The following is a 17,493-nucleotide window of genomic DNA, read 5'->3' on the forward strand; positions in this document are numbered from 1 at the left end:
ACATACAATGAATCTATTTTCAACATCAAGCATTTAGACACAAAATATCACAACTCATCTTTTAACATATGTTAACCGGTTATCAACATTGTGCATATTAGAATCATCATAAACATCAAGAACATCATGTAATCTCTAACCATAAACATCATCTTATTCATTCATTCACAAAACACAACAAAAATCAACCATAAAAATACTAACCGGTTGGTGATGTGTGTGTGTGTGCCGATCCAAAGTCCAAATCCGAGAGTTTCTTGTGTCAACCGAGTGGATCCGAGAGTCTTGGAGGTGTGTTTGTGTTCTTAAGGTTTAGAGAGAAAAGTAGGAGAGTGTGTGTGTGTAATGTTCAACAAATGGCAAGAACTAACTAAGGTATGGTATATATATAGTCAAGTTCCAAGTGTGTGCACCCTTAGTGGGTTTCGAGTGGGGGTTCACGGCCCAAAGGCCCAACCGGCCAAAGGTTCTCGGCCCAAGTCCACTCGAGACCTCATGGTCTCGAGTCGGGTTCTTTGTTGTTTCGTGTCGGGTTCTCGGTTCACATATAACACGTACACAAATATATACAATACACACATAACAAAGCACTTATCACATAAAAAGGTTCACGTTATCATTTTAACTAGTCACATAACGTACAAGCAAGTTACAACGAAAGGTTCTAAATTTCGAGTTGTCACATGGTTAAATTAAATGACAACTATGGCCCTTAGTCTATGAAGAAATTCATTTTTAAGGATTTTTTAAGTAGTAAATTTTGCGGTTCTTTGTTATTTCGAGCTAGATCGAGCCGAGCCAAGCTAGCTCGAATTCTAATCGAGTCGAGCTCGAGCCTCAAATCTCAGCTCGATTTGAAATTCGAGCTCGAGCCGAGCCAGCTCGAATCGAGTTCGAGCCGAGCTCGAACTGGGTCTAGCTCGGCTCGACTCGGCTCGTTTACAGCCCTACTCTTGTTGTTATTAGTATCTTTATACAACCCCCCCCCCCCCCTCCAACCATGTTCAATTTATTAGTATGTTGAGTGTTTTAGAGCTAAGGTTTGTCTACATCTCACACTCTCAAACCCCTACTAATAGCTTTGCTATTTATGGAATATAGTGGCCATTGTTGTTTAAACATAATTACTTCAAAAATTAATTTATGGAAATTGATTGTCTTTGTTATTATTTTTTGGGGTCAGATGCATTGTTTTGTGTCCACCTCCAAACATACATGTTGAGTTCGAGGTTATATGTATGATATAACTTTAGAGTTCGTTTTGGGTTCAACCGTCAACACGCAAACATGTCATGTTTAATACTACTAGTTGTATATTGAACGAACAAATGATAGGGCTAGAAGGCCACATCCTTTGCGGGATCATCCCCTTAAAAAATGTGTGTTTTCCATCCAACTATCTATACATATAAAGTAGGTTTTTGGTGTTGCAAGATATACAAACATAAAGATTCTCTATGTTTTTCTTCGTTTCTTCACCTTAAAAGTTGAGTGTAATTTGAATCATCAAAACGTCCATAGGAGTATTCCGATAGTTTCTAGACCGCTTGGTAGGGTTAATTTGTGATGGTACCCCTGCCTTTAAAACCACGTGAGTGGCTTCAATTGTTATCCCTACCTTTGAAACCACGTGAGTGACTTCAATTGTTATCAAATTATTAATCATGTTATAAATGAGATATAACTAGCAATAAGACCCGTGCGCATAATGGCGTGTGTACATCGCAAACATCGAATGAACTAGTTTAAACGTTATGTGATGCGTTAACCATATGAAAATGAGTGTTTCGACTTATACGATTGAACTCAATGTAACCTATATAAGCATTGCGACTGGATCAAAACATGATATCAAAGTGAAACTCATTAATAAAATATATGCTCTAGCTAGTATTAAGATTTAGACGTACTAGTAGATTTATCATTTGTAGCTTTTCGTTTAAAATTATTCATAATTCAAGTTGTCTAAATTGTAAGTTTCAACTTATGTATATATCGATAAATAGCAATAATTATCTATGCATCTTAAATTGTGTTAATTTATTTTATTTTTCTTCAAATTTTAAAGAAATTGATATTTTTCTAAGTATGGGTGGTCTTAAGCAATTTTTTATAGTATTTTTCATCTTTTACTTACGTGACATATTTTCTTCATTTAACCCGTATAACACATGAATTCCATTAACTTAATTATAATATAGGGCAGGGTGGCGTGAGGGTTGTTTCCTCCTCTTCAATCCATCCCAATATATACAATATGTTGTAGGTTACCTAGGGTGGGGATCAAATAGGAAGTTTATTTTGACTAAAAAGGATAGAAAGCAATAGGATTAGGACATATGGCAAAATTTAAAATAAAGAGGAAGGGTATTTTAGTCAATCTTATCATTTCTTCTTCCTTTTCAAAACCCAGTAGCTTCAAAACCCACCATCTTCAACCATTTCTTCACTTTCTATCTCAATAATCACTACATTATAGTGCGATTTTCGTCACCAATCAATGATTCAAACACCCGATCAACGTGTTTTTCAGCTTTTTTTTGAAGAAAACCCAGTTTAATTTCATACAAAATCTCGTTTTTTCTGGTGATTTTGAAGACAATCACTCGATCCGTTCGATTCGAGCGCTGATAAGTATTTCAATCATTCAAAATTTGTCAATTGTTAAAGAAATCACTTCGATCCATGTAAGAAATTTTTTAATTTCATTTTTACGATCTGGGTTTTTGATTTAGTTATTGCGTTTTACGATCTTGGTGGGGGTCCGGGGGCAGCGCCCCTGGTAGCGGGGTCCCAGGGGCGGCAGCCCCTGGCGGGGTCCAAGAGGCAGAGCCCCTGGCTGGGGTTGAGTTGCATTCGTAAACTGCATTGGTTCAGACAATTCACAGCTCAGACAATTCACAGCACAAACAAAACTATTGTCATGGTTCAATGCGTTTTAGAGAGAACACTTTCTTTGATGTTTTTAGGCAATTGCGTTTTAGGACTAAAACATTTTTATGTGTTTTCTGGCCATTGCGTTTTAGAAAAACACATTCTTGAAGTGTTTTTAGTCATTGCGTTTTAGGTAAAACACATTTTTAGGTGTTTTCAGTCCATTGCGTTTTACAGAGAACACTTTCTTTTGTTTTTTAGGCAATTGCGTTTTAGAATGAGACATTTTTAAGTGTTTTCTGGCCATTGCGTTTTACAAATAAGACATTTCTTTGTGTTTTTGGTGTATTGCGTTTTAGGTAAAACACTTTTTTATGTGTTTTCAGTCCATTGCGTTTTAGAAAACAGACATTTTAAGTGTTTTCTGGCCATTGCGTTTTAGAAATAAGACATTTGTTTGTGTTTTTGGTGCATTGCGTTTTAGGTAAAACACATTTTTATTTTTATGTGTTTTTAGTCCATTGCGTTTTAGAAAGTACATTTTCTTTTGAGTTTTTAGGCTATTGCGTTTTAGAAATAAGACATTTCTTTGTGTTTTCTGACCATTGCGTTTTACAAATAAGACATTTCTTTGTGTTTTTGGTGCATTTCGTTTTAGAAAAATGTCATTTTTTAGGTTTTTTTTTCCATTGCGTTTTACGCAACTGGGTTTTAGAAAAAAATTCGAAAATATAGCAATAGTATACTCGTTTTAAAGATAAAAAAACGCTCGTTTTTTTGGTGAATTTTTTATAAAAAAATAATGTCGTATGAAAGAGTTATTAACGTTTAAAAAATGGAGGGAATTGGATGAGAGAGAAACTATTGGCTTGGATTGACTAGAATACCTCTAAACAAACTGACGCGCCTTTTTTCTTCCCTTCAATTTCCCTGATTTAATCTTAGCCCTTGATTTACTAAATGGATAATCAAGATCATTTCCTAGCTTTCTTAGCCAAATAAACTTTATATCATATCTCCACCCAGGTTACCTATTACCTTTTTATCAATTTTTTTGTAAAAATAGGGTTTGAAAACTAATTTTTAAAACTATCAATTTCTTATTTTGATAAATAGGAATTCAACGTTTTTCAAATTTCTGACATTTAAACACAATCTTATCATGTGTGAACTCCTTTTCAACGTATGAAAAGAATATTATAGTTTATTACTAAATTGCCCTCTTTAAGTTATTAAATGTTATAAATCAATCTATGTTCAATTCTTAGTTTATAACCTTTTGGTTTTAAGGGAAAAAATCAAATAGGAAGTTAATTTTCGCTAGAAAGGATAGGAAGCCATAGGATTATGACATGTGGCAAATTTTAAAATAAAGAGAAAGGGTATTTTAGTCAATCCAACTCCTTCTTCTTCCTTTTTCAAAACCCAGTAAATTCAAAAACCCACCATTTTCAAAACCCACCATCTTCAACTATTTCTTCACTTTCTATCTCAATAATCACTACATTATAGTGCGATTTTCATCACCAATCAATGATTCAGAACCCGATCAACGTGTTCTTCAGCTTTTTTTTGAAGAAAACCCAGTTTAATTTCATAAAAAAATCTCGTTTTTTCCGGTGATTTTGGAGATAATCACTCGATTCGTTCGATTCGAGCGTTGATAAGTGTTTCTATCATTCAAATTTTGTCAATTGATGAAGAAATAGGCTTCGATCCATGTAAGAAATTCTTTAATTTCATTTTCATGATCTGGGTTTTTGATTTAGTCATGGCGTTTTACGATCTTTAGGTGCTTTCAGTCCATTGCGTTTTAGAATGAGTCATTTTTAAGTGTTTTCTGGCCATTGCGTTTTACATATAAGACATTTCTTTGTGTTTTTGGTGCATTGCGTTTTAGGTAAAACACTTTTTTATGTGTTTTCAGTCCATTACGTTTTAGAAAATAGACATTTTAAGTGTATTCTGGCCATTGCGTTTTACAAATAAGTCATTTCTTTGTGTTTTTGGTGCATTGCGTTTTAGGTAAAAACACATTTTTATGTTTTTCTGACCATTGCGTTTTACAAATAAGACATTTCTGTGTGTTTTCTGGCCATTGCGTTTTACAAATAAGTCATTTCTTTGTGTTTTTGGTGCATTGCGTTTTAGGTAAAACACATTTTTATGTGTTTTCTGACCATTGCGTTTTACAAATAAGACATTTCTGTGTGTTTTCTGGCCATTGCGTTTTACAAATAAGTCATTTCTTTGTGTTTTTGGTGCATTGCGTTTTAGAAAAATGTCATTTATTAGGTTTTTTTTTTCATTGCGTTTTGCGTAACTGGTGGTTTTTCTATTGCGTTTTACGCAACTGGGTTTTAAATTTTTTTTTTTTAAATATAGCAATAGTATACTCGTTTTAAAGATAAAAAACGCTCGTTTTTTTTGTGCAATTTTTATAAAAAAAAATAATGTCGTATGAAAGAGTTATTAACGTTTAAAAAATGGGGGGGAATTGGAGGAGAGAGAAACTATTGGCTTGGATTGACTAGAATGCCCTTAAACAAACTCACGCGCCTCTTTTCTTCCTTTCAATTTCCCTGATTTAATCTTAGCCCTTGATTAACTTAATGGATGATCAAGATCACTTCCTATCCTTCCTAGCCAAATAAACTTTCTATTGTATCTCCACCCTTGGTTTTAAAAGAAAGATGTTGCAAATTTTAGTAAAGTCATGATAATAATTTAAAAAAAAAATAATCTTTTTTGAACTTTAATATTAACAAAAATAAACTTTGATCCTATAAACCAAATTGGCTAGTTAGATGTTATAAATCATTCTACGTTTCTTAGTTTATAACCTTTTGATTGGTTTTAAAAAGAAAGATGTAAACCAAATTGGCTAGTTTTCTCCTCGAACTTTCTTTTTTATTTAATTTTTTTAATATCAATCAACAATGATTCCTACTCAATGGTAGAAGTTATCAATCACACTCACACCTTATCTTCTCACTATTTAAATGATTAAAATAAGTATTTTTTTGTGATTATGAGAAGACGAATTAAGATAGGGGTTCCTTTTTGCCCCTTGGTGTGAACAAGTCCAAGGACAAAGTTGAAAAAAATGAAAAAGAAAAGTATGCAACTAATGTTTTTATATCATATCCTTTTCTTGAAATTTTTTATTATATTTTTGCCAACTAAATAAGCCGCTAATCGGCGAAAGGTGATCATTCAAGGTGGGCGAAGGTTGGGCTGTAAACCAATCAAACGGTCAGCAAACACTTTGTGAACTGTTTGACGAGAAATTCGCTTACGTTCGTTCGTTTTATAAATGAACGAACATAAACAAAAAATGTTATTCGATTAGTTAGATCAACAAACATGAACATAGGTCTCCTTCGTTCAATTGGGGGGGGGGGGTAGTGCACGGTCCTCCCAACCGCCGGAGTGATCTCACTCCGGGAGCCGCTACCCGACCAAGCTAGCTCCGCGGTGACATCCCCATGCCGAGTTCTTACCCTGGGCGACATATGCCACTCCCAAGACTCGAACCCGGTACCTCTGGGTGTTCGGTAACATGTTCGTGAACATTCATTTATCTTCGTTTGTTTATGTTGATCATGAAATTTTTGTACTTTTATTTATTTTATCCAAACTTTGAATATTCTTTAACTTTAATTTATTTTATTATCCTAAAATTAAAATAAGAAGCCTTATTTCCGAAAACCGTTCTATGGCGTGATGATAACACATGGTCTTATTAGGCCTTGAGATGTACTAGTTTAACTTCATTGGTGTTAAAGATGACATGACAAGTTAATAGGTTTTTCAAACCACTCCCTTCTAATGTTAAGAGGTGTTAAAACCTCCCTTGGTTAACATGTTAACTTAGGCAAAAAAGAAAAAAAAAATTAATGTTATTTATTATCAATGTCTATTTTAGCGAACAAGTTAATGAAATGATATTATTATTTATTTTGTATTTAATTTAATTATGTAATATATTAATAATTAAAAAAATGATGGGTGAGGTAAAGCTAAAAAGGTTAAACCATCTTCATAGAATGATATGAAGTAAAAAGAGAAAAAACAGGTAATGTGACGCTTAAATGCTTAATTAAGTTAAAAAAAAGTTAAGGTATACCTCATGGCGGAAACATTTTCCATAAATTTTCAGGTTGCATAAATAAAAAAGAATTAACATAATATATTTAGGCTCTCATTATTACCACACCCTAAATCTTTTTTTTTTTTTGAACGGCAAAACACTTTATATATATATATATATATATATATATATATATATATATATATAGGGGAAGGATGTATAGAAAACCCACTTTAATTTAGAAAACCCGGGAAACTCAAAGCTCCCGATATATATTTTTTTTTTTTTGAAAAAATTTACACATGTTATATACATGTTTTTAAGGGTTTTAGGCAAAAAAAATCAAAAAAGCGCCGAGTAGATATTTTTTAAAAAAATAAACAAGTTTTGGTGTAACACATGTTACATTCATCTGACATATTTGTAACATGTGTTACACCAAAAATTGTTTATTTTTTTAAAAAATATCTACTCGGCGCTTTTTTGACTTTTTTTTGCCCAAAACCATTAAAAACATGTATATAACATGTGTAAATTTTTTATAAAAAAAACATCGGGAGCTTTGAGTTTCCCGGGTTTTCTAAATTAAAGTGGGTTTTCTATAGATACTTACATTATATATATATATATATATATATATATATATATATATATATATATATATATATATATATAGGTAAAGAGTAAAATACAAATGTGCTTATCGTACGATACGTACGCGATCATCTCAGCCGTTCAATCAGGTGCAGATCTGGTGCGAATTCAATACATATCGCATGTGAAAAAATGGTTAACATGGGGTAGTGTGAAAAATGGCACGGGGTGTGTAGATGGACAAAATCGCATGTGGAAGATTTGAATATCGCATGTGAAAAAATGGCATGGGGTAATGTGAAAAATGGCATGGGGTGTGTAGAATCGCATGTGGAAAATTGAATATCGCATGTGAAAAATGGCATGGGGTGTGTAGAATCGCATGTGGAAAATTGAATATCGCATGTGAAAAATCAGTGTGTGTGTTACTGTTCATCTTCTTCGATTGTTAGTTGATCATTGTCAGTCTTCTTCCGTTTTACCCTTACAACTCCCAAATTAGTAGTTCTTATTATCGATATCGCACTAAAAGGAATGAAGGGAGGTTGGGGAAGAAGATTTTCAGGTTTTTGAATTTGATTTAGGGTTTAATTTTGAACTATCATCGGTTAATTACAGAGATTTATGACCTCGCAATGACGTTTAACCTTCCTGGTATGATTTAGATATATTAAAATGATTAATTTAATCATTTAAATTAGTTTCGCTCGCGTTTGATCGATTGAAGATCGTACAGCTGAGGGCATCGCGTACATAATGTAGGATAAGAGCTATTGTACGTTAACCGGCCTATATATATATATATATATATATAGGGGGGCTGCTAGAATGAAAACCACCCCGAGTTGTAAGAACCGCGAGAACTACACCCCACGGAGCGCCGTTCGCCATGATTTTTTTTTACAAGTATGTGTGTGTTATAAACACAGCCGTAAAAAATCATGGCGAACGGCGCTCCATGGGTGTAGTTTTTTACACCACAAGTTTGGTGTTTTTAATTTTTTTTCTTTTTTCTTTTTTTTCCACCAAACTTGTGGTGTAAAAAACTACACCCCACGGAGCGCCGTTCGCCATGATTTTTTACAGCTGTGTTTATAATATACACATCTACTTGTAAAAAAAAATCATGGTGAATGGCGCTCCGTGGGGTGTAGTTCTCGCGGTTCTTACAACTCGAGGTGGTTTTCATTCTAGCGGCTCCCAATATATATATATAGGGAGGGGCTCATGCGAGAACCACCCTTATTGTGAGAACTTTGAGAACAATGTGAACACAACCTAAAATAGCTAAAAAACCTAAAAAAAACCTAACCACCCCCCCCCCCAAGCTAAAATACTAAAAACTAAACCCCCAAAAAACCTAAAAAAAATCTTAAAAAAATCTAAAAAAATAAAAAAAAAATCTAAAATTTTGTTTTTTTAATATTTTTTATGCTCAAATCGCTACTTTTAGTGGCCAAAAAAAATTAAAAAAAAAATTTTTTTGGCTTCGAAAAGTAGCGATTTTATATAAAAAATATTAAAAAAAAATTGTGTGATTTTTAGCTATTTTTAGGCATTTTTGGTGTGTTCACATTGGTTCTCGTGGTTCTCACAATAAGAGGTGGTTCTCGCATGATCTTCTCCCTATGTATATATATATATAGAGAGAGAGCCAGCAAGAAGCTGAGATACAAAAACGACAAAAAACAAAACAGAACAGAAACAAACCCGCCTATTACATCATATCTAAACTATCAAAAACTAACCATTTTTCCCAAACCGGCGAGCTCCCCTTTGATCTGTTGCTTATCCAATGAAGAGCGTCTTCTTTTATTTGATCCACCGATATGGATATCGGGATGAATTTGTCTTCGAACACTTTTATGTTTCTTGCGTTCCATATCCTCCAAACCGTAGCGATGGCTACGTTGTAAACCGTCTTCTTCCATCTCGAGTCGCCCGGCTGACATTTGATGAAATCGATTAAATCCTTTAGGTTGTGCAAGTTAATCGGAGGGCTCACCCGCATCCAGACCATAATATTCCACCAGTTACACCTGGCCCAAAGACAATTTAAAAAGATATGGCCCGGGTCTTCGTCCGCAATACTGCATCGCGGGCACAACCATGGTTGCAAAAGTCACTAGGCGCTCCCTAGTCGGTCGACCGGGGAGTTGAGAGTACTCGGCCTAGGCGGAGAGTACACGGGGAGTACTCGGACATGCCAAATTATAAAGAAATTAATTTTCAGAAATTAAATATATGTCAAATAACATAAATTTACTAATATTTATAACACAATACGTGAAATTGATATTTATTCTTTAATATTATAAGCATAGAAATTATGGTTTATTTTATTTTAAGTCAAACTCGGTCCGAGATGACCTACTAGATCTGATTTTGGCCGATGTTGACCGCATTTTATTGATTCCGAGTAAATAGTCGGAGTTGAAGAAAGTCGCCTCGGCAGCCTACCTTGTAGCGACTACTCGGGGAGTACTCGGCCTTCGAGACCTTGTTTTACAACCATGGGCACAACATATCACCGAGCGGAATTCCCCTGTGACGCAACCCAATTTTGGAAGCGACTTTTCCGAGTATCGCCCTCCAAATCAAGTAGTTGGACTTCGGCGGGGCCCAACTATTCCAAGTATATAAAACTGGCTCGCGAACTCCGTTAGAACTAACATCATCAAGGTCCAAACAAACTTGTTTGACGGAAAAGGATCCATTCGGGTCATTCTTCCATTTCCAAAACGCCCCCTCCTGAATCAAATTCTGCTTTAAATTAATACCCACTTTTGCTAAATCCGCTTCCACCGCAACAATTCCCCTCCAAACACCTGGGACCGATTTTTTTAAAGGCAGAAAAGGAGGTGCAGAATTTGAACTGTTGTCACAGTGAATCGCACAGAGAACTTCAGCCCAAAGCTGATTGGGATATTCTTTAAACCTCCAGCACCACTTAGTTAGCATCGCAAGGTTGAACCGTTGAATGCCCCCTAGGCCCATAACACCGGCCTTTTTAGATTTGGTCAAAAATTCCCACCGAATCCACCTCATTTTATGTCCCATGACCATTTTTCCCCAAATGAACTCCCTCCTTATCTTTTCGAGTTTGTTAAGAATACATTTGGGAGCAGCAAACATCGAAAGAAGGAAGACTCCCAAGCACCGATTTGGCAAGGGTCATTCGACCCGCAAAGGAGAGGTGATTCGCTTTCCATTTAGACAATTTGGCCGAGAATTTATCGATCACCGGTTTCCAATACCTCGCCTTTTTCATATTGACACCGATAGGGATACCTAAGTGCAAGAACGGAAGGGTACCCTAAATCTTATTCACACATCTTTTTTACTCTATCTTAATATATCTATGTATGTATGAAAAGAAATAGAGGAGAAGAGTGTGAATATTAAATCTTATTTATAATTGTACAGAAAATGAGAAAACCTATGCCTAAGTAAATAAATAACTGATCATTGCACATGCAGTTCCGTAATTCAAATATTTTTTTCTCGCTTTTTTATCCCTTGAGTATTTTCTTTTATTTTTATAAATGTATCAAATGAGAACATGGTCTTATGATTTCAAAATGTTACTACTGACTTTTTAATATTTCTATCATATTTAAATACAAATACAATTAGGTTTTAACTTTCAACTAAACTATCATATTTAAATATTTCTATCAGCATGTCTTTGTCCCCTGGCATTTGACACGTTCAGCTCCTTGACGCCGAAGGCAGTTCGGTTCTTGTCTAAAGTTCAGCGTGTGGTCCACAGCTATTTTTCGACCCCTCAGGGGCGAACCTTTGTTTTTAGTAGATTAGGGTTTTCTATTCAGAAAAGGATGATGGTGCAATTTGTTGCTCGTCTACCTGCTATCCTTATGTCATTTGCCCTAATGATTAGAATGAAAATAGTATACTAAACTAAGTTTATCATCATATTTATTTAATAAACTAGTTACTGTTTGATCTAAAATTTTAATTTTAATAAATGTTATTAGGTAGATAATTTTAACTTTTTAGTACAATAATATTGACACGAAAAGAAAAATATAAATTAAAACAAAAAATAAAATTACATAATGACAAAAGTACCCACTAGACATAATAAGTATTGAGCTCTGCAACATTCAAAAACTCCATTGCAAGTAGCTCCCACTATCAGCTAAATTACAAACATAACCTCATAACCACTACAAAATTACAAACATACCCTAATAAACACCGCCACGTCTCCAAATATCAGTGGCGGTTGTAACTTACATACACAAATAAACGACTACACTAGATAGCTGCCCAATCGATCTCATACGACGGGTATTTTTCCAACATATTATCCAACGCGCACCACGCGCTTTCTTCCTCTGTGAACTCCGGCAACGACAGCTCCGACGCCGGCGACGAGCCGCCGGAGCCAACACTCTCCGAGCTTTCAACTTTCACAACTTCCGGCTTCTCGACCGCCGGCGACTTTTTCACCGCCGCAGACCGCCGGGAACTTTTCTTCTTTCCGGCGTCGATGCTCTTCCCGTCGGCGAGATTCCGGCAAATTTCCTGCAGTTTGGCGTCGACGGAAGAGTGTAGCGGCTTGTAGCCGTTGAAATCGGAGCCGTTATGGCGCAAGTGAGGGAAATTGAGGCGCGCGTAGTCGCCACGCAGCTTGTATGCGGCTATGTCGTAAGCCAGCGCGGCTTCTTCGGCTGTGTCAAAAGTACCCAGCCAAAGCCGGGTACGGTTTTTGGGTAAACGGATCTCGGCGACCCATTTTCCCCAGTGTCTTTGCCTCACACCTCTGTAAAGCTTCGTGGGTTTGGGATCTGACTTGACTTGTTTCATGAGTACGGGTTTCGGACCCAAGTAGTTGTTGTAACCCGGTAGGTTGATTTGGGTTTGGATCTGGTGGATCTGAGATGGGGTTAGGTGGTTCAACCCGAATGATGAAACGGGTTGTTGGGTTGGGAAATAGAGATCCGGGTAAAACCCGGATTCTTGCGAAGGAGAAGAGGTAGAAGAAGAAGAAAAAGACGAAAAAGGGCATGGGTCAGAAGTAGAAGGAGAAGAGGAAGGAGGGGTATTTTGGTAATCTGGCTTGATAAAAGGCTCAAGTGCATCCATTAGATCACCTCCAGTGAATCTTTGCATATTATCAACACTCCAAAATTCCATTACAGCAGAAGCCATTTTTTATAAGATTTTATAAAAACTAAAAACAAATATTTATAAGAAAAAATATCAAGATTTTCCCAAGAAAAAAACAGGGGAAAACTGGGGTTTTTGATAAATAATCAAACCCGAAAAGATTAAAACAAAATCAACCTCAAGGGGACAAAAACTAACCCAAAAAGGTGTGATTTAGATGATGGAAAAACAAGATTTACAAAAATAAAAAGAAATAGAACCCAAATTAATAAGCTGGATCTCTATTCTGAAAACACCTGACTCTGTTTTATGAGAAAAAAAACTAAAATCAAATCAAGCTTGCCTTTTGTTGAAAATCTTGAAAAAACAAACCCAAATTAATCAATTTTTTTGCTGTTGACAGACAGATGATTTACAGAAAGGGATGATCAGAAGCGGGGAAATAAGAGTGGGGGATTACAAAAGAAAATTAAAGAAATCAGAAGAGAAATAACAAGAAATATTGAAAGTGTGTGTTTTAGTGTGTTTGAATGTGTGTGTGGTGTGTGTGTTTTGTGTTTGGAATGAAGATTGGGTTGTGAGTGGTGGTTGTGTTTTATAGGGGTGGAACATGCTTGCTTCAACCCACCTTCCTAACTAGAGTTGGCTTATTATGGTGATTAAGATTTTTTTATTCAAATTATTATTTATTTGTATATTGATAAAGTATTAAATTGTTTGAAAGTGATTTACTTTCTTCAGAATTAATAATTAAAATAATAAATTATAATAAATAAATTTATTAAGTAATTTAACGAGAGAAAAAAGAGGATTTAAAAAGAAGTAGAAAATAATGATGTTCTGGAAAAAAAAATTGAAGAGAAAAGTGAAAAAAAAAAAAAAAGTTGTGTTCCAAAGGGATTTTTTTTAGAGTAGTGTAAAGAAAAGAAAAAAAGGGATAAGAGTTTAAGGCTAAGGGGGTGTTTGTTTTTTTTCAAACATCTTTAAGGGATCTGATGTCTGCAGGCGTGCACACGTTACCCTTGAAGACTGTTTGTTTTCTTCTTTTAAACAGATCTGGAAATGACTTTTTTCAGCTTAAAAAAAAGTTATGACACCTTTCTTCAAACATCTTCACAAACAACCCTTCTCCCTCATATACGTTCTGAACTCAAATTTGAACCAAATTGGACCAACACCACTACTGTAAGGTCACCGGCGCCGGTCGTCCCCTCAGCCGGCCACCACCACCGTGCCGGAAAAAGGTGCCGGAGTGCCGGCTGGAACCGGCATAGCTTGAAGTTAGTTATAACAGATAATATATTCAACTAGATTATATCTCATTTCGGTAAAAAAGGAAAATTCGAGAAGTTACAAGAAGTAAAAACGATCCAAAGGACCGGTAGTAACATGTCCGCCTTCTAAGTCTTTTACCGATCAGGATCTTCACAAAGCCTGTAAAATTGTGTCATCCTCTATGACTTTGTGCGCAAAGGAAGAAGCTTTACAAAAATGTGATCTTTATATCACACCAGTTGTGGAGGTGCTGCGAAAATGCAGCCTACATGGTGGTCCAGCGTTGCGTTTTTTCTCATGGGTTGGAAATGTCACACCCCCAAAATCCACGTGCGGAGTATCACCGCTTGGGAGCGTGACTGACCAGGATCAAGCCACCAATCATATAGAACAATATATGTAGTAAAAGTGATTGCCATTAAACCAAACCAAATCCATATGAAAGGTGTTCCAAAACATAAGTAAGTTATCATTGTTTAGCGGAAGCGTAAAATCAAAACCCAACATAAATAAGTACGAAATGTCATAAGTGTTTAATAAGATAATCACGATCCAAACCCACAACGACCAGCTCCTCCATGTGCAAGCTCCATGTATCTAACGACCTACAAGGCATGTAACAGAGGATCAACAACTAGTTGAGCGAGTTCACAGAAAGTAAGTGCGTAATAGTAAGTACGTTGGTAACATGTGGCTCTACTGGGCCGATAGTACGATCTATTAGTGGGGGCTTCCCATGTTGTATATCCACTAGACTATTCGTAACCATAAGTGTTCTACATATCCCGAGAACAGTGACACGTACAAGTTTACGTAGGTTTTACGTAAGTAATCCTTCACAACCGAGGATAGGGGTACGCGGGGGTTTACGTAGGTTTTACGTAAGTGCCTGACACAACCGAGGCAGTAGTGAGTATAATTTCACGTAGGTTTTACGTGAGTATCCTTCACAACCGAGGATAGTGAGTAGCATAAGTATACGTAGGTTTTACGTATGTGTCCTGCACAACCGAGGACGATGGTATGGTAGTCTAGTAACAGTGTATGTACGAATCTAGTCAATCTCATTCCTTCAATCCCATTCCCAAGCCCTTGGGAATCCCATGCCTTAGTAAGAGTGTGAACTCACCTTGGTTTGCTCGGTACGCTATGTTATGCACTCACAAGTAATCAGTCAAGTCCTATTGTGTGCACGTGTAATAAATCAGTTCATGTTCGTATTAATACGCAGGTAATCTATATCATAGAGCGTTTGACAGTTAACATCATGCATCACATACGATAGAGTTCTTGATTGATACGAATAAGGTTATTCAGTAACACAATTAGCAGATTAGCCGCGTTTAACAAGATCAACATGCTTAACAGGATAACATAATTTCGCAGCACTACTACACTTATCATGGTTTACATGTACAACCACATTACATACTTAACAAGGTTTCCTGCAATAGATAATAGAGTTAACTGTTTAAGAACTGCTACTTACTGTGCTTGCTGATGAACAAAGTTGAGTTAAGCATGCATACATTGAACATAACTCGGACACTAAGGAGGGGGGGGGGGTTAAAAAGTCGGACTAAGGGAGGTGTGGGTTTGAAACTCGGACCAAGGGTTCCAAGGCCCAAAACTCGGACCCAACAACCCACCAAAACTCGGATAAGGTGTGGCCAAGCACTAAACTTCGGACCATGGGGGGGGGTGGAGGTTTAAACTCGGACAGGGGGTATTACCCACAAAACTCGGACCCCTCAAGACCTTTAAAGGTCGGACCTTCATTCCCTAAACCAAACTCGGACATATAAGTTATTCAAACTCGGATTATATGTTTTAAGTATAAAGCTCGGCCTAGAAGACATGTATATACTCGGACCATGACAAGTTACAAAGGTCGGACCATGTTTGATAAAGAACTCGGACAACCACAATGTGCTATGAAACTCGGACTTATGTGTTTGTTTAAAACTCGGATCAAAATCCTTCCTTATGATAAAACTCAGACATCACAATCATCACAAATTCGGACCATGCATAACATTATAAAACTCAGACAACTAACATTAGGGTTACGAAACTCAGAACAATTATATCAATCCAAAACTCTGACTAACACAAGTGCGTGAATTCCAATCCTTGCACAGAATCAAATCATCAGTTACGATCTTTCATTCATACGATCAAACCCTACTTCATACTTTCTTAATGCAAAATCAACACGGCAAACAATATTCCTTCATATCATGCATCAACATTGTGACACTCGAGGTTTTTCCATACGAACACTTTGTAATATTTTGTGTATATAAATATTATTAAATGAAAACGTGACCTTTGTGCATGATATGTGATGTATGTATGTATTATATATATATATGCGAGAGCCGAAACCACGACCCGAGACCATGACTCGCAACCGGGCGGTTGCGAGTGGGCCACTCGGTCTCGAGTGGGCCGTTGAGCCGAAACCGGTTTGGGCCGAAACCCCAAGCCCAACCCGAAACCCCCACTTGGTATATAATCCCCACTTTCCTTCATTCCTTCATTTTACACAACACACCAACACATACACTCCTTATTTCTCTCTCAACTAGAACACCCCAAAACAACATCCCAACCTTCTCCAACTTTCGGATTCAAGCAAGGGATCTCGGACAAGGACTCGGTCAAGCTCGGATCACTCGGACACTTCATCTTATCTCATTTTCTTTCCTTGTTTTCGGCTCTATCTCCTCCTTCTTAACCGGTTAGTGTTGTTACTTTGTGCATAGAAATTAGGTGATGTTCATGAACAAGTATATGCTTGGTTAGTAGTTTTGTATGACTTTTAGGTTGATTTGTAAAAGTTTGACAATATGTGGTAACATGTTAGAAATGGTAGTTTAGGAATGTTTATGCCAACCAAAACTATGCTCAAGATTATAAAATGAATGCTTCATTGTTCTTGCAAAAATGATGTTGTTAAATATGAGATTTCGACTATATAATGTATGCTTTCTTGTTTAGCATCATGATCTTGTCAAAAATATGTGATTTTCGGTTCATAAATGTGTGATTATGTTGGCATGAAAACCCTAAAAAAATGATGAACAAAGGATGAACTTGTTTGAATATGGTTTGAAGGTTTTAAAAATGGCAAAGTTTGATCTATATGGTTTGATGGTCAAAATTAGGCAAAGTGTTAGTGAAATATTATTGGTTGTTTCCTAATATGGGCCTGAATTCTTGGTACAAATTGGACTGTCATATCTGCATCATCACGTGTACATGAAAGTGACAGATTACGACTCGCAACGACGGCATTACGACTCGAGACCACACGGTTGCGACTCGCAACCAAAGCATGACAAGTCGAAACCACGAGATTGCGACTCGAGACCACGCCGTTGCGACTCGCAACCAAAACGTGACAACTCGAGACCACGGTTGCGACTCGCAACCACAGCGTGACAAGCCGAGACCACCTGGTTGCGACTCGAGACCAGCTGGTTGCGAGTGGGCTGTCCATTTTGGTTATTGGGCCA

The 17,493-nt window shown here is 36.5% G+C and overlaps 1 protein-coding gene across 1 annotated transcript; it reads right to left on the reverse strand.

The window, feature by feature from the left end:
* Window positions 1-11,591: 11,591 nt before the first annotated feature.
* Window positions 11,592-13,274, reverse strand: LOC110912626 (ethylene-responsive transcription factor RAP2-4). Its single transcript, XM_022157394.2, has one exon. It carries the CDS (start codon window positions 12,737-12,739, stop codon window positions 11,843-11,845), a length of 897 nt encoding a protein of 298 aa, XP_022013086.1. The 5' UTR covers window positions 12,740-13,274; the 3' UTR covers window positions 11,592-11,842.
* Window positions 13,275-17,493: the final 4,219 nt, after the last annotated feature.

The sequence above is a fragment of the Helianthus annuus genome, chromosome 15 (assembly GCF_002127325.2).
Source record: "Helianthus annuus cultivar XRQ/B chromosome 15, HanXRQr2.0-SUNRISE, whole genome shotgun sequence".
NCBI classification, from domain to species: domain Eukaryota; kingdom Viridiplantae; phylum Streptophyta; class Magnoliopsida; order Asterales; family Asteraceae; genus Helianthus; species Helianthus annuus.

Excerpts from the sequence above, each read along its gene's own strand:
- LOC110912626 (XM_022157394.2), bottom strand. The coding sequence starts at position 12,739 with ATGGCTTCTGCTGTAATGGAATTTTGGAGTGTTGATAATATGCAAAGA.